At 47.4% G+C, this 18244-nt stretch overlaps 1 protein-coding gene across 5 annotated transcripts in view; it reads right to left on the bottom strand.

The window, feature by feature from the left end:
* Kcnma1 (potassium calcium-activated channel subfamily M alpha 1) overlaps positions 1 to 17986 on the bottom strand; it is a 680238-nt gene extending 662252 nt beyond the window's left edge. The window contains exon 1 of one of the 5 annotated variants that reach the window (XM_055605732.1): positions 17445 to 17986. In XM_055605732.1, coding sequence (XP_055461707.1) covers positions 17445 to 17825 — 381 coding nt within the window. In that variant the 5' untranslated portion in view covers positions 17826 to 17986. The remainder of the gene's footprint in view (positions 1 to 17444) is intronic. The other 4 variants (XM_055605733.1, XM_055605734.1, XM_055605730.1 and 1 more) reach the window with 4 other exon arrangements.
* Positions 17987 to 18244: the final 258 nt, after the last annotated feature.

Here is an 18244-nt window from a genome sequence, read left to right as displayed (position 1 = left end):
GTGTGTGTGTGTGTGTGTGTGTGTGTGTGTGTGTACGCACTACATATCCCAGGTTGGCCTTGAACTTGATTTGTAGCCAAGGGTAATCTTGAACCTCTGATGCCCCTACCTCCATGAAGCCCTGTTTATACGATACTAGGAGACGAATCCAGGACTTCATGCATTCTAGGCAAGCACTCTACCAACCAAGAAACACCCCCAGCCTCTCAACACAATTTTTAGCCTCACATCATTAGTTCTTCTAGGCTGCTAAGAGGGGTGAACCAAGCAGTTCACACAGAAGGACTTCCCAGAACAGAAACAGTGATAAGTCTGGAGATTGATGAATACCTGAGAGCCAAGTGGAAACGGTACAAGAGAATGTTCCAGAATCAACTTCTGGGTTCAAAAACAAATGACAAAGTACATGAGCCAATGACGGGCCTTGCTTTAAATGAATTACTTCAGTCTAGGGACACATATACACACAAATATATACATACATACATACTTATATACATACACACATATATATATACATATATGCATACATATATACATATGTATGTGTATGTGTGTGTGTGTGTATATATATATATATATATATATATACTCATATATAATGTTGATCGTGTGTGTGTATGTGTGTGCGAATTCTGTCTGAGGTAGAAAAGAAGATACAGGTAAACAGACACTGGGGAGAACAAACAGCAAACATCTCACTTGCTGGTTTCTGTTTCCACCATTAAAATCATTTTCAAACTCTGCCTGGCATTTAAATAGCATCACCCCTGGAGATGGCTGCTTTGGTTTCATTACTGTCTGTGTTCACCAAGCACACATAGAAACCTTCGTGGTTTTATTAGTTTCCATGCAACTCAGGAGAGAGTTGCATGCTAGCATTTCAGTCACTGGATTAAAGGAGGGATCAATTGAAAACAAGGTGCTCATATTGTCATGTCACTGGAAAAGAAAAAAGAAAATCTGTCATATCTCCCTCCAGCCCATGAAACAAGCACTCGTTTCTCTGCTTGCCATCTCTGCTGTCTAAATGTTCAGTTTGTTCTGCAAAGACATATTTGGAGGGTGTTTTCATCCCCAAGAAGACCCTATGGAGAAGGAGCTATGTTCAGGTGTGAGGTGTTTTGCTTTGCTTTGTTTCCTCTTGTTTCTGTTTGATTGCTTGTTTGTTTGTTTGTTTGTTTGTTTGGTCTGTAACATGAGATGACTGATGTGCTGAACAACCCCCAAAGCAGCCTGGTACCTTGGGAATCTAAAAAGTCTTAACATCATTTATCTGTGACAAGTTAAAATGTAATATGTGGCCTTGGTAACCAAATCAAATGCACACTATATGATCTGTAGGAGCAATCCCAGTAAGTCCCACTGTGCTGGCTGCCTCTGGCGGGGGTACAGATCTTGTTTCAGAGAGCACTTATGAGTTTGGGGGTCACCCTCCCAGTGCTTGCTCCAGCCACAGAGGCTTTGTAACTGTACCCAGCTGTCAGCAGCTGGAAGAGCACAGAGACGAGCCTGTGGCTCAGGGCTGCCTTTTAGGTTGAGTTAAGGAAAAACTTCAAAGTGAGATTCTCAGGGACTTCTTTTCAATCAAACACTGCTAGCCTGTAATCCCGGCCTATTTATAGACTACAATCTAAGATGACTTTGACTTCTCTCCACACCAAGAGTCAAAATAAAACTTCAGTAGTCGTGCAGCTATGTCATCAAAAGTAATAACAGAGTCACAAAAAGCTTGCTTGGAATGTTTTCTTGTTATTTCTTCTTCTCTCACATGATATATTCCAACCTCAGCCTCTCCTCCCCCGACTCTTTCCAGTGTACTCCAGACCTCTCCTCTCTCCCAGATCTGATATTTTTTTCTAAATGTAGGGTGATAGTATTTCCAATGTCCTCTGATCTTTGGGCAGAGCGCAGGAAGTCTTATGGAAGAAGCAGGGGACAGAAGGACCTGGAGGGAACAAGAGCTCCACAAGGAGACCAGCAAAGCCAAAAAATCTGGACCCAGGGAGGCCTACAGAGACTTATGCATCAACCATGAATGGAGAAGACCCAGCCCCCTGCTCAGATGTAGCTCATAGGCAGCTCAGTCTCCATGTGGGTCCACAAGTAAAGGGAGCATGAGTTGTCTCTGACATGGACTCCATTGCCTGCTCTTTGATCACTTTCCCTTGGCAGGCTGGCTCTGCCAGCCCACAGAGGAAGAGGATCCAGGCAGTCCTGATGAGACTTGATAGGCTAGAGCCAGATAGTAGTGGACTAGGGGAAAGGGATGGGGGATTGAGGAGAAGAGGAAGGAAGGATGGGACCAGGAAGAGATGAGGGAAAGGGCTACAATCAGGATATAAAGTTAATAAATTGAAAAAATGAATTAATTAATTAATTAATTAAGATTTATATTATATTTTCTAATTGTGTGTGGGTGTTTGAGGATTAGAAAACAGTGTGAGAATGTGTGCTGAAGTGTAGTTCCCTGCAGAAGCCAGAACCCCTGGAGCTGGAGTGACAGGTAGTTGCAGAACCTGGGTGCTGGGAACCAAGCTCGGTGCTCTTCAATAGCAGTGAGTGAGTGTTCTTAGCCACTGAGCCACCCTTTAGTCCCACCTCACACTGAGATTCTCAAGTATGTCTCCTCATCAAAGTCAGCATTCAAGTCTTGGGAGTATGTCAATCAATGTCCATTTTTTTGATTTTTTAGTAGAACAAAATCCACTCTCTGGGTCCACTGTCTCAAGTAATGGAATTCTTGAAAGGTAAAAATGATAACTTTGAAATTGACTTAAATGGCTTTGTACTTTAAAAAGAAATCATTAAATCAAGAACAATTTATATTTGAGAAGACCAAGACCCAGACAATGCCGTGTCTAAGACACAATATCTATCTTATGTCACATGTCAAAGTCAAAATTTTAAGATGGTTCAGCCTCTAACTCTCCTCTAAGAGCGGAGATAAACTGGAGCTGCTGCTCACTGGCAGAGTGGCTGGCCCCAGACCCTGAAATGAGTGCCCAGCACTACAGAAATCCAGTAAGAGCAAACACCAATTACACAGACTGGGCAGACAGAGGGTCGCTGCTCTTTCCACAGCTGGCTGTGTGGACCCACCCAGCAAAGCCAGAGTCCTCTCAAGGGCCTGAATGCCCACAGGAAGAAAGTGAACACCCGTAGCCAAACGTGATCACAGTACAAAAGAGACCCAGGGAAGTAAATAGACCCATGGACACTACTGGTCTTCTCCAGGGGCATGATTTAATTTGTAGAAATATTTATTTTCCTTGTAGAGAAAAATGTGATGTGATGTGATGTGATGTATGTGTGTGTGTGTGTGTGTGTGTGTGTGTGTGTGTGTGTGTGTGTGTGTGTTCAGTGCTGGGGATCAAACTGGGAACCTTTGCGTGTTAGGCAAGTGTTCTACCACTGAGTCACATCCCTGGGCCCTGTTCTGGCATTGTCTTAGCCTAGGCTAGCCTTAAAATCGAGATCCTCTTGCGATAGCCTACCACGTGTTAGAATTGCAGAATTATTAAAATTACTAAAAGTAAATACAGCGTTGCTCAACTTTCTTGGAGCTGGAAAGGTGGTTCAGCAGTTAAGAGCACTTGCTGCTCTTCCAGAGTATCCAGGTTCGGTTCCCACCACCTACGTAGTCACTTAGAACCACCTGTAACTCCAGTCCCAGGGGGATCCAATGCCTTCGTCTGGCCTCCAGAGGCACTGCGTGCGCGTGGCACAGAAACATACACCTACACATGAAATAATAAAATAAAAATTTAAAGTCTACCTTCTTGTTTCTCACTGTGCAGTTCAGTAGCAATAAACATATTCAGACTGGTGTGCAACTATCCTCAAAAGTTTTTCCTCTGCAAAACTACAAGTCTGTGCCCACTAAATGACTGATCTCCCTGCCCTGAGGAACCACCTGTTTCTAGGACTGTGGCAATCTTAGGTGCCTCACAGGAGCAGCGTCCCATCTTTCATGTCTAGGTTCCATCACCTAGCTCAACATGCTGGAGGTCCTTACTCAGGGGTCACTGCACAGGAAGGTCCTTCCCTCTTACAGCCAAGTGTATGCACAGGACACATTTAGCTTCTAGTAGATTCTGGTGGTTGCCACTTTAGGCTGTTATGGGTAATATGGCTCTAAGTGTGAGCACACAGAAATCATTTGGGTCCTTGTTCTTAAGTTACAGGGCATAGAACCAAAAATGGAAATACTCAATCATGATAGTTAAGTTTTAATTGTGTAAAAATCCTCCATTCCAGCTTCTAGGGGTTCCAATTTCTCTACAACCACTCCAACCTTTGTGATCTTTCTGCATTTGTATTTTTTACAGTACTCATCTCAGCAGGTGTAAAATGTCCTTTTTTGTTTTTTTGTTTTTTTTAATGCCTCTGGCCTACATTTTCTACATTTCTGCATTTTCTACAGTACTCAAGATTAAAGTAAAAAATAAACCAAATGAGGAAAATAAGTTACAAATGAATATAAAAATGATTTTTTTTTTTAAAGAGCAAGGTAAACCTTTGAGTTTTTTTAAGAGCAAGGTAAACCTGCTCTTAAAACCTGCTCTTACCAAGTGGGTTACATAGTAATGGGAAGAGGGACTGCCTCTGACATAATCTGATTGGCCTGCTCTTTGATCACCTCCCCCTGAGGGGGGAGCAGCCTTACCAGGCCACAGAAGAGGACAATGCAGCCACTTCTGATAAGAACTGATAGACTAAGATCAGAAAGAAGAAGAGGAGAACCTCCCCTATCAGTGGACTTGGGGAGGGGCATGCATACAGAAAGGGAAGGGAGGGTGGGATCGGGAGGGGAGGAGGGAAGGGCTTATGGGGGGATACAAAATGAATAAAATGTAATTAATAAAAGTTAAATAAAAAATTTTAAAAAAAAAGAAAAGAAAAAACCTGCTCTTAAAGAGCAAGGCACTCCTTAAAAATCCACCACCTGCTCAGCTGTGGCTGCCAAAATGTGAGTAGTGGCTTTAATTTCCAGGCCACTAGCATGACTTCTTTAGGCAGTGAGAAGGAAGTGCAGAGAGAGAAAGCAAGGATTGGCTTCTGGTGGTCCATGATGATCATCAGAATCACTAGCAGTTGGTTATTCCCTGCTACTTCCAAACCTTTCCCCCAGCCCCTGGGACCCTCATCTTTGTACTCTCAGCTGAATGTCTCTGGATGGCCATGTTTTCCCTATCAGAGTTCCCAAAGCCTCAGAAAGAGAACGTAAGGATGATGTCACAATGTCTGGAGAAGTGTGTGAAGTTCAGAGTGCTTGCTGCTCTGCCAGAGAACCCAGGTCCATTTCCCATCACTCATATCAAGCTTGCAACCCCAGCTCTGGGCAACCCAATGCCCTCTTCTGGCCTCTGAAGATACCCACACTCATATGAGCATATCCACACACAGACACTTGTTTTGAAAATGAAATATTTCTTTTTAAAGCCACTGCAGCATAGTTGCAAAGCAGATATATCAGCTTGGGCTGGGCATTACACAATCACTTACACTCTGCATTTTCACAGGACGTGGTCTTCTGTGGTGGTCTCCATCTATTGCAAAGAGAAGTTCCCTTATACCCACAAGTGAGAGTAATGTTCACCTCTCGACTGCTGTTTTTTTCTTAAAAGAAAATGACCCTTATTCTGAACCTCTGTTCTAATAGCTTATAATTTAAAGCATCTTTCCTTTTAAGAAATGATATTAAATTGCTGCTTTGTAAAAATATCCTCAATAACAAAATAAAGATTGTCAACTCATTCAAAAAAAAATCGCTGCAGCAATGCTCCCTAAAGAGAAGCCCTGTTCTCACGGTGTAGGACAACAACTGTACAAAAACACGGCCCGTAACTCTCAATGTCAGGCCACGGGCCACAGAGCCCAGTTAACTGAGCAAAACATCTGTGAAAACTTGCTCTGTTACAGAAACAAAATCACTGTGTCCAGTGTTTTCCTACTGCTCTTCTCCACTCCTTGGAGGTGAGGTAAGCAGACGTATTCAAATAGGGCCAAGGTGAAGGGGCAGGAGACAAACTGTGCCAGTCGCGCACGGGTGCAGCCTCTAGCTCTGGAGGAGGAGCATCGTTGCTCCTAGTGTGGCTGTCTCTGTGTCTCTCCACACACCCCGCCTTCCCCTGCATGCTTCTGGGTTTTTGTTTGTTTGTTTCCTTCTCATCTCTTTTTCTAGCTCTTCTTTACAATTAATTTTTAGTTAACACACAAAGATGTGGGTTTCATGTGACATTTTTCATACAAACATTCCATTATGCTTTACTTTCTATTTGTCCTTCCTCAGTACCCTCCTCCATTCTTCACTCTTGCTGGTTCCCTTCCTCCCTCCAAATAGTTTCTCCTTCCACTTTTATCACAAACACACACACACACATACACACACACACACACACACACACACACACACTTTAAATCTAAATTCCACATATGAGAGAGAACATGGGATTTGACAAAAATAGTTTGTCTCTGTGAGCCTGTGTTGTTTTACCTAACATAAGGATTTCTAGTTCTTTCTGCATTTCTCCATGCAGCAGAATGGGGTGCCACAGCAGTAGAAGGAAGCCCAAGAGAAGGGGAGAGATAAGATGCTGGGTGGGAATAGGACAATATTTGGTTCTAACAGGTGGCTCCATCCAAGAGAGTCCCAAAAATGTTCAATATCAACGTCTCTTCTGTCTTTTGGGGCTCAAAGAGCCTATGCTTAGAAAGCAGAGTTCAGCCCCAGCTTCTTAGAAAAAAGACTCAAACCCTACATCTGGATTCCTGGCATGACCCCAAAATCATATCAGTCCTTGGCTGAGTGCAAGGCTAACTGTACAAAGGAAACAAGCCTTGGAAAAGCAAACCCTTATCAATGACGAGCATGAGCCATCAAGCCCCACAGCCATAAAGGAGTGGCTGTGGGGACTGGAGATGTAACTCTGTCGATAGAGTGCTTACCCAGCATCACAAAGCCCTGGCTCAGTCCCCAGCACTATATAAACCAGGTATCATGGGGCAGTCTGTAATTCCAGAAGTGAGGAGGTGGAGGTGGGACATTCACAAATGTGAGGTCATCGTCTGCTACATGGTGAGTTCAGAACCAGAATGGGCCTTTAGGGCCCATGAAGAACTAGAAAATAAAAACAAACTCCACCTACAGCTCACAGCAAGACTAAACTGATCTCCAAGGGTACAATTATCAGGCAGACTGTAGACTAGCTACTTCCAAATGCTGAGAACTAGAAAGCAGGTATCCTACATCTCAGGAGAATGAGGGACCCAAGAAGTTACCAGAAAGGACAAGTTGCCTGCATGGAAGCACCACAGGTAAGGTCATTTGATGTCCCCAGTGTGTAGGCAATATCTGTACACCACCCAACTCTCTGTAGTCCAGGCTTGCACTTAGGGTTTGAAATCTACTACTCTGTACTTGTTCTGAGTGTCCCAGACATGGATTACAAGCAAAGAGGAACAAGAAAGTCTTGCTAGGTACATTCTAAGGTGGGCAGTGGTGATCTGGGGAGATGGTGGATCATGTGCACTCATCCTCTCTTCTTGGGGAGCAGAAGAGCTCCAGCACTTGGGGAGACCTCAAAGCCCCCACCCTCCATGAGTTGTGGTTGTTCTTCCACCTGAGTGTGATAAGCCAAGCCCCTGTTTGTTGCCCACCAGACACATAGTTTACAAGTCACTATCCACTCCAGGTCTCCCAGGCCCCAAGTTCACTCCCAGACAAGGAGAAAGCACTTCCCGGTCTCTCAGTAGGACAGGAGAGCAAGACATGGCAAGGAAACCCTGATGAATATTCAGACTCTCAACTTGAAATCCAGGCATGTCAACAACAGAGCTATCATGGCTGAACGGCTTTCTACAACTAGAAACAATTCTGAAAAGAATATCCCAGAAACCTTTGCCCTAAAAATCTCTTATGCAAATTGCATTCTGGTAGGCTGAGAGGTGGCTCAATGGTTAAGATTTCTCTGCTCAGAACAGGAGCTGTCTCTGACTCTGTTGCCTGCCTTTGGATCCCTTTCCCCTAACTGGGCCACCTTGTCTAGCCTCAATAGGAGATGTCCTAGTCCTGCTCCAACTTGATATGCCAATGTGGGCTGATGCAATGAGAGGCCTCCCTGTCTCAGAGGAGAAAGTGAGGGGAGACGGGGAGAGAACGGGAGGGAGAGAAAGTACCAGTGGGAGAGACTAAGAGGAGAAGAGGAAGCGAAAGCTGTGATCGGGATGTAAAACAATAAACAAAATAAAAGTATACATATGCAAATATATATATATATATACATATACACACACACACACACACGTGTGTGTGTGTGTGTGTGTGTAAAAACTGATCTCTGCTCTTTCAGAGGACCTGAGTTTTGTTCTCAACACACAGGTAAGGCAGCTCACAACCACCTGTAACCTCAGCTCCAGAGTATGGGACACCCTCTTCTGGACTCCATAAGTAGCATATATCTACACAAACACATGTGAGTATATGTAAATAAAAATAATAATGATAAATATTTAAAATAGTAATGAATAGTAATGTTAAAAATATAGATTAAGGCTCCAGATAGCACCAGGTACCAGACAGACTTTATTTCAAGTCACAATCTTTCTCACCCCCCCCCACCACAAGGCCTCACTCTACAGCCACCTGGAACTAACGGTCCTGCTGTCTCAGCCTCCCAGTTCTGAGCTTTACAGGCATGCACCACCACAGCCAGCTTCAAAATTCTAGTTTTCATTAAAAAAAAAAAATTCTTCTGTTCTTCAAATAAAATTTGGCCATAGCAGAATTACGTAGCACTTCCTCTAGTTTCTTCTGCCTCGGTGACAGCATTGTGCTATAGTATGTGTCTAAAGGCCAAAATTAAATGGCTCCAGGTTCTACAAAAGTTGCTAGGAATGAGCAACCCCTAAGGAAAGAAAGCAGGGGAAAGGCAGGATGGAAGGCGGAGAAGAACATGGACCGCTGCTGGTCATTTTAAGGTTGGAAGTCCACTGGATCTGGGTCCACAAGAAAACCTGGTAAGAAGGCCTATCAAACAGCATGAGAGAAAATGTGAGAGTCAGGGTTGGTGGCCTACATCGGTGAAGCATCATGACTCTATGGCCAACCTGGGCTACATAATGAGACTCTATCTCAGAAAAGACCACACACACACACACACACACACACACACACACAGGCATGCATGCATGTACTCACATGCACACACACATGCACACGTACAGGCACACGTAATAAAATGAAAAAAAAAATGTTAAGGATATAGCTCAAGCAGTAGAGTAGTGGCCTACCATGCTCACGGCCCTAGATTCTATTCCCAGTATTGAAAAAAAAAAAAAAAGTAAATAAGATATTTTAAATAATTTCAGCTTTGGCCATATACAGAGGCATTAGTCACACAGGTAATGAGATCGTACAGGAAGATGACTCCCAGGCTCGGCTTGAGGACGCTAAGTATTTCCATTCTGGCCCTAGAGTGCTAATTACATTTCCAAATTGGCAATTAGACATAATGTCCCAAAGACAATTACCAAATAATGCCAAACACAATGCAAATTCCATCCGAACAAGAGCATCCTTTTGAAGCGGCCCCTCGCCCAACTCAGCCCCCTTGCACACACGTGCCCAAGCAAACTAAATCTGTCACCCACTAGACAAGACATCATGGTGGCATGATTAAGTAAATCTAGAATGAACCAAGCAATTTATAATTTCATCACCAAAACTTGTCACCAAATCAAGCCCATGTCTCTCTCTTTGTCAGAGCTTCTCAGAAGTCTCTGACAGTTGACACCCAAAAGCAGAAGGATGGGCCTGGGGAGACAGCTCAGTCAAAAGGGTCTGCCATGCAAATGTGAGGACCTGAGTTTGATTTTTAGGACCCATGTGAAAAGCTGGGCTTGCAATCTCACTGCCGAGAGGATGAGATGGGCTCAGTTGCTATACTGGCCACCCAGCCGAAACTACTTGGTGACTTCAGACCAGAGAGAGAGAGAGAAGCTTTCTCAATAAAAACCAAGGTGGTGCCGGCAAGATGGCTCATCTAGAAGTGTTTGCTGAGCAAGCCTGATGATGTGAATGTAATCTCTGAATAATGTAGATGGAGAAGACCAACTCCTGATCATTGTTGTCAGACCTCCACATGTGCCACAGTATGAGCACACAACAATAAGTAACATATATAATGTATATATTCACACACACATATATACATTACACACACACACACACACACACACACACACACTGATTTTCAAGAAGGGGTTTCTCTGTGCAGTCTTGTCTGTCCTGATCTCATTTTGTATTACCAGGCTGGCCTCGAACTCACAGAGATCTGCTTGCTGCTACCTCCCCAAGTGCTGGGATTGCAGGTGTGCACCACTGCTCCCTGCTAACAAATGAAATTTTTAAAGAAAGGTGGGGAATGACTAAAAGAATGACACCCAAAACTGTCTTATGGACACACCACACACACACACGAGACATGAATGTGCACCCACCACAGTCCCCACCAACCTAAGACATCTTTTTAGATGTCTCAGTTCCTGCCTCAAGGATTCTGCGGACAGCTCAGAGGTCACCTACAAGTCTCCACACACCATGAGAAGGGACCTGAGTTTTAGCTCAGATCACTCTGATGGTTCTGAGTCCGAGAGATCAGAACCAGTCTTCATTATTTCTCTCCTGGCACCCAACTCAGTTTCCAGCATAGTAAGCTCTGATAAAGGCAAAACCAACAGCACTACTATTAACCAGAAGAGTTGAGGGCCTCTGGGTACAGGACCCTTCTTCATATGGTTACAGAAACGAGTAAAAACTCCTTCTGGGTCCCCCTCCTTTGACAGTAGAATAACATAATAAGCAAAGCACATCTAGGGGAAAGTCTCTGACAGTAGCAGCTGTGAAAACCCTTGTGATGTCAAGAAAGAGAGCCACATTTCACTGCTGTCTGCTGGAATTCTTGAGAGGTACAAGGGGAGGGTTCTCCTTCCCCTGTCAGATCCCCTTAAAGTTGAAGCCTGCCTGCCATTTGGTAAAGTCCGCCCAAGACCCTGTGGAGAATGTCCTGGCTTCAACCCTTCCAGAAGGAGTAGCCCGCAGCTGGCCTCCTGGACCACCCCATAGTATGCAGCCCTGGCTGTGGCCTTTAATTTTGCAAGATCATGGTTTGGCTAACTTGCTACCCTGGACTTCGGGAAGCCACACCCCTCACTGTGACCAAATGGCAAGACGGAAAACTCACACATTGCCTGGTAACTGGCAGGCCACACCCTGAAAACCTCAAAACGCCACCTTGGCTACCACAAGCAAGCCCCAAAGCCACAGGCCTGTGGGCTCTTTAGGAGAGGGCACCCCAAGAGTCAACTTTGATAGTGAGCATCCAACCCAGCAGCAGCCCCACCCTTCACCCCAAAACACCTCATCTATCTCTCTCACCCTGACTGTCTGATGTCAGCAAACCTTCCTCTTTTGTCCATTCTGGCCCTTCCTGCCATAGGAGAGCAAGGAATGTTCATGTTCCATGAACGGCCCCTGCCATTCACTCACATCAAGCTCTGCATAGCATAGTAATGCCTGCCTCTTGTAGAAACGCAGCCGCTCGGGCCACTCCCTGGGGCCTTCTGCATCAGATCATATCCCCAGCCCTCCAGGTGATCCCTGCACACATGAAAGTTGAAGATTTCCACTCCAGCCTTTGCAGACAGAAACCTGAGCCAAATAACATTCCTCAGACCTTCTTTCCACAAAGTTTTGTCTATGAGGATAGGACACTGAATTTCCTTCTCACTGAGCCCAAAGCCAGGAATACTAAGACTCAGGACATATGGAAGAGGGAGACACTGTTGGTCTGCTCCTGCTGTGTACCTCAATGGAATTTCAGAGGTTCCACAGGAGACTGGCCTTACCTGACCCTCAAAGATTTCTCTGTAAGTCTCAGAGTTCCCTATGATGCCCCAGGGCTACAGTGTCACTGCACAAACACAACCCTTTCCCACAAACCCAAAAGGAGTCTCTCTAGAGGCTCCACAGCTCTGAAGTCCTGAGAAGGTAGTGTTGGTGGCTGTGATTCACAGATTAGCACAGCCATTGCCACTGAGAGCCAGGGCACCCCTCCTGCCCACGTTGGGAAAGAGGCCCTGGCATTGTAATCCAATGCCATCTTGACTGCCTCAAAGAGAGACAGAGAAAGAAGGGGAGAAGAGGGCGTAAGCAAGCAAGCCCTAAAGCAAGCACTTATCCCTGCTGCAAAGCATCTGTTGACCAGCCCGGCCCAAAGAACACAGCAGCAAGGCAAAAGCAGGGGCATTGGCATGGCCTCCCTTCTCTCTCAGGCCAAAGAGCGGGGTGTCTCCTCCTCTGCTCCAGAAGCAGCCGCAGGCCAAGGCTTGCAAGGAAAGCATGGACCCCATGTCTTCTTGGAACAATGTGCAGTGTGAGACTAGTGAAAGAATCACAGGACTGTACTCTGATTACAAGACTCAATCTGAAGGTGAGGAAACTGAGGCAAATGGCACTGAAATCCTGGCCAATGTCGTAGACTGACTCTTGGTCACTACATGGCAGAGCAGAAACCTGGGGAAGGCTGCTCAAAGCAAGGACAGGCTCTCTACCAGCCAGACTTCTGCAAGCCTGTGATGAGATCTTCCGAAGAAGATTCAGCCAGGGCCCTCACTACCAATTTCTTCCAAGGTAACTTCAAGGGCAAGGACCGGAACACACTTTGGGAAACCCTGCTGTAGAGGCTGCCAAGGAAAAACTGCTTGGGTACACGGCACCCGTGCAGGGGACTACAACATCTCCGGGCGGCAGGGGGCGGCCTAACTCTGGAAGATCTGACCTGGGCATCACGGCTGGAATCTGCCCTCTTCAAGGACATGTTGTTGAATAGCTACATCTCCAGATGACTGTTACTATGTTTCCCTTCTGCCAGCCCTAAGTGTCCGAGACACCAATACCATCAGTGCCTACATCATCAACACTTCAACCACACTGTCAAGGCATCCTCCATGGATCCTTCTTCAGCACTCTAATGTGCAGCAATCCAAAACCGGGAGTCGGAGTCTCGGTGAGGTTTTGGACAGGCTATTTGACTCGTGCTATTAGTTCTGGAGGCTCCTTTTGGCTCCAAAATTCTGTTCTAGCCTGTGCCCTTCTGCAGCCATTGTTTACTGAACCGGAGAAAACAGCTTCTCACTTGGTGGAGTTGTGGTAACTCTCACTTCCAAGAGGCCTGCTAGTGCCAGGCGCTTGTTGGGCACCGTGTACTGTCATAGATACAAAATAACAAAACAGTAGAATTCTACAAAGTGTCAGTGGGCTCCTCTGACAGATTAAGAAATAAGGCTAGGCCTCACAGTCAGCCAAAAGCTACCCTCCTTAACTGGGAACGCCAGCCTTTATTCTGGGACAGTTAACTAATATCCATCAAAAAAAAAATAAATGAACAACACAGACATGGGGTGGAGAGGCAGCTCGGCAGCGAAGAACACCTACTGCTCTTACAGAAGACCCGGACGTGGTTTCCAGCACCTACATGGTGGCTCACGGTCCTCTGAATCTGCAGTACCAACCCCCTCTTCTGACCTCCACTGGCTCCTGAATGCACCTGATGCACTATATATACTCAGACACAAACACATAAAACAAAATAAAAATTTAAAAAAAAATAAGCAAAGAGAACAAGCAGTCTGGACAAGGCCAGGTCAGGTCCCCCTTGACCAGGGCCTGCGAATTTCTTCCTGGCCACCCAAGTGATCTGACCACAAAAGAATATGTGAAGGTCATTGGTGCTGGCATTTGCCAGGACAGGACGAAAGGAGGCACTAGGGCCAATCTGGAGTCTACAGTTCCAGGGTGCTGATGTCACAATCCTGACTGGATGCACCAGACCAGACCCTGGGTAATTACCAAGCCATAATGGGATCTGATATTTATTTTAGTAACGAGCTTGTCAGAGAAAACGTGTTGTTTTCTCAGACATAGCCATGGAGACAACACCTCAGTAATTCACAACATGCAGCCCATCCTTGTCCAAGCCCCAGGCTTCTATAGGGAGGATAGCCCTGCCTGAGATTATCAGCGAGGCTATGCCTGGCCACATACAGGTCCTGCAGCAAAACAGAGTCCCATCCACAAGTGGCTGTTTCCCCAAAAATTAAAGAGAAGTAGACCACAAGCTAGAAGATGAACAAGACAAGGAAACAACACATAAGTGGTGAGGAGCCTAATTCCAGAAGCATCTGCAGAACTGCAAAGTCCGCCGAGCTAACGTCTTTCCCCACAACGCCCTGCTCTTTTCATTATCCTGTGTGGGGTTCCAAGGCAGGAAGGGGTCTGGAATCCATGGGGTCCAACTGTCAGATTTCACAGGAACCAGAGAGGTTAAATGGCTTATCAAGCCTCTCGAGAGCCCCCCTGCTCACTACAATCTAGGACTGGACTGAACCTCAAAACGTCATTGCCAAATGACCAGTACACACTGATAAAACCCAGGGTAGTGGAGAAAAGCAATACTATGCAAACACTCAGAAAAGAACAGTGCTGGCAAGACTGTGTCCACCTTCCAAATGGGGGGGGGGTGTATGAGGTTTGCTGTTATTGTTTTATTTCACATTACCGGCTGTTGAGACAGGCTATGGCTACCTAGTACAAAATGACTTAAAACTCATGATCTTCCTGCCTCTGTCCTCGAGTACTGGAATTACAGGCATGTGTCACCACACCTAGCACAAATGTTCTTCCTTACTCCCCCAACTCCCATAAAAAGTCCACATTTTTTTTAAATGATGAAGTCATTAGCTATGCTATTTGGAGGCCAAAGGTACAAACGAGCAGAGGCTCCAAAATATATGTCCACAATCTTGGGTTCCTTCAAACAAAAACTGGTTCCTGGAGAACAAATACAGAGGATTGCGAGCTCCTGCTGAAGCATGTCTCCCTGGGAGTTTCAAACGCTGAGAAGACACCTTCCCCAGAACTCCAGCCCCTAGGAAACTACACTGGGCATGGGTAAAGGTGGGTGGGTAGAAGTCTCTGTGGAAAGGCAACAGAGGTCTGCTTGGGGAGCCGAGCAGTACAATCGTTCTAAACTCGTGCTGAATTCTTTATTCTGCACCATGTCTTAACAAAACTACCAAATACTTGAAAAGCAAAGGGGGGCGGGGGGGGGGTAAAGCAAATGCAGAGTCCAAAAGGTAGAAAGGAAAGCTTCATCTACCATTGTTAGGTACAGGGAGTTGAGCACACAATTTAATTGAACTACTCAAGAGACAGGTATTAAGAGAACTGGGCATGATTTTAAAAGAACTTGTGATATCAAAAAATAGCTTGATGGTATTCTGTTTTGTCCTTCAAATCAACCACAATTTTCTCTCATTCCAAGTTGATTCTGTATGAAAACTCTCAACTATGTGCACTCATCTGGTCTTGAAGCTAAAAAAAAAAAATGTGTAGAAAGACACGTACAGATTGTTTTTTAATTACCATTTCATAAAACTTATTTTTTGAGAAAACTGACAGAAGCTGCACTGGTCATTTAGGAAAGAAATGCTTCATGTAAATTCTCTAAGGAACATTTCATGACAGGCACTGTACTAGCACAGGGTACCACCTAAAGTGAAGAGAAGTTAGACACTGCGCTTAGAACCTCGGGGTGACAAAAGTTTTCACGATCAAAATTGCTCACCTTCTGAAACACAGGCCAAACCAAACCACTTCCATATAGAAAATATGTGAAAAAAACCAAACTGTGAGCTACCCACCCCTCAAAAGATAGTTGCCATAACTCAATATCTGAGGGAGATACTCCCAGGACTAGCTGCAAGTGGAGAAAAAGGAATGAGAGAATAAGAGTATAATCAGTCCGTAGTTAGGTCTGATCAGGCAGAAGGCATCTCTGGGTCTGGCTGAAGGAGCCTTGCTTAATCTGAAGGCTTCTCATAAAGGCCAGCAATCTTTCTCCTTGAAAAGAAAAGGGGAACCTCCATCCCCAAGAAGCCAGCCACCATTTGAAGTACTCAGAGCCATGGGAAGAGGAAGCAAAGAAGGGTGGTTTTTCTTTTTCCTCCCTTATTCCAACACACCAGTATGTTCCAAAACACAAATGTGCTGCCACGAACACAGCTGAGCCCAGCACCTACGGGGATGTATAATTAATGACAGGGTGCTGCTTCGGTTGCCCTTGGCGTTCAGTCAGCCTTCCTCCTAGCCGAACTCTTCTTGGCAGCTGGAGGCTGCTACAAGTTGCTGAGCCCTGGGATGTCTGAGGGGTCCCGGGATTAACTTAACGAGAGCCGCCGCGAACATTTTGGGACCAAGATGAGTGTCTTACACCCACCCTCCCAGATAGTGCCCTCCTGGATGAGAAAAAGAAGGCACCCAGTTCAGCTACCTCTGTTTTTCAGTTCTTTCTTTTCTTCATTCCGTAGTTCTCTCTCAAACACTGCCCACCCCGCTCCCCCACCTCTAGGTAGGTGGTGGGCAGAGACCCCTCTAGGGACATGGCCACAGCCCAGGAGTCAGCCTAGCAACCATACATCTAAAATGTGAGCCCTAGTACGGGTGGGCGTCTCTGCTAGGAATAGCTTGAGGCGACTTCCAGCCAAATCAAACGCCAAGAAAAGCCTGCGTAAAGTGGGGCCCCGTGGACTCTGAGAAGGGCAGCTTGGAGCTGTCGGCTGCATTTGCGGGGACCAGAGACCCAAAGCGGGTGCCCTGAGAGGAGAGTGCAGAGGTTTCGAAAGTACTTGGGGTAGGGGAGTGTTTGACAAAGAAAACGTAGAGGATGGAGTGGGCGGTGACCTCAGACTCGCAACCACGCCACGTTTAGAGAGTGACTCTATGGGCTGATCCCCCTTTCTAGGATGGGTATTCCCAACTTTTTATTGACCCTGTGCCCCCACTTTCTCCAGCCATGATGCTCCTCCAGGATTCCCAAAGGCAAGAGATTTTTCCCCCTTGCTCAGAGGACCTGCCCTTCCTGGGACCCCATGAACTCATCTCCCCTGACAAGCCCCTGAAGTATAAGCTGATCTCCCTGGCTTGTCCACCCTGAGGACACCGGTCGCAGGCGGTGAGCGGTGGCCCAGCATGCACCCAGGGTCTCCCCGCTTCCTGTCTCCCCGCGATCTTGCTTCCGAGAGGCACATGTCCACCCACCCCGGCCGGCCGCAGCCACCAATAACCCTACAGTAAACAGTGAACTAAAGCGGGGGGCTGCGTCCCCGAGCGCAGAGGCTGGGGTCAACTCCTCACCCCTGGCGCACAGACCGGTGCCCCAACCCGAAGGCGCAGGGTCAGGGAAGGAAAGAGCGGGCGGCGGGGACGAGGGAGACAGGGACGGAAAGAGGAAAGACGCGGTGCGGAGTAAAGAGGTGGGCTGCAGGGGACGCTTAGAAGCGGCGGGGATGGCGCAGGGGCGGGCGCCGGTGGCGCGCGTTACCTTCGTCTTGCCCCCGCAGTGGCAGCAAACGGTCCACAGGTACTTGAGCGTCCGCCAGAGCAAGATGATGAAGAGGCCCCCGAAGAAAGTCACCATGGAGGAGGCCAGGAAAGCCCACCACATGCGTTGGCCCCGGCTGTCGCACGGCACCTCCATGGTCACTGGGATGATGAGCGCATCCATCTTGGGCTCGTGGACCGAGGACGAGGAGGAAGAGGAGGAGGAGGAAGAAGAAGAGGAGGAGGAAGAGGAGGAGGAGGACGCGTCTAGGCTGAGATGGTTCGCGTGAATATTGCTGCTCATTCTAAGACCGCTGCCTCCACCGCCGCCGCCGCCGCCGCCGCTGCTGCCGCCGCCGCCGCCGCCGCCACCGTTTGCCATAGCTAGCAATGCGCGGCCGGCGCAGGGGCTCGGGGGAGCTCCTCCCGCCGCCAGCGCCACCCCGAACACCCATCAACAGCCATGTTGCTGCTACTGCTGCCGCCGCCGCCGCCGCGGAGCGCGGGGAGGGGGGCGGGGAGGCGCCTGGGCTCGGGGTGCTGTGCGCGACCTGGCGGGGTGCGCGGAGATATATACAGCCAAGCGCCGCCGCCCGCCCTCCCCCGGGCCGCCGGCCCGCCCGGGGGGGGAGGGGATGAGCGCGGGCGGCTCCCACTCCCCGACCCCGGCCCGGATCGCCCCCGGGACTGCGCGGAGCACCGATAGCCCAGGGGGCGCCGCGGGCCGCCCGCGCCCGGGGTCTGTGCAGCCCGGAGCTCCGTGCGCGCGATCCCGAATGCCCTCGGCGCCGCCCGGCCCGC

Source organism: Psammomys obesus, unplaced genomic scaffold (assembly GCF_907164565.1).
Source record: "Psammomys obesus unplaced genomic scaffold, mPsaObe1.curated_primary_1811, whole genome shotgun sequence".
NCBI classification, from domain to species: domain Eukaryota; kingdom Metazoa; phylum Chordata; class Mammalia; order Rodentia; family Muridae; genus Psammomys; species Psammomys obesus.
This window is presented reverse-complemented; position numbering and strand designations above follow the sequence as displayed.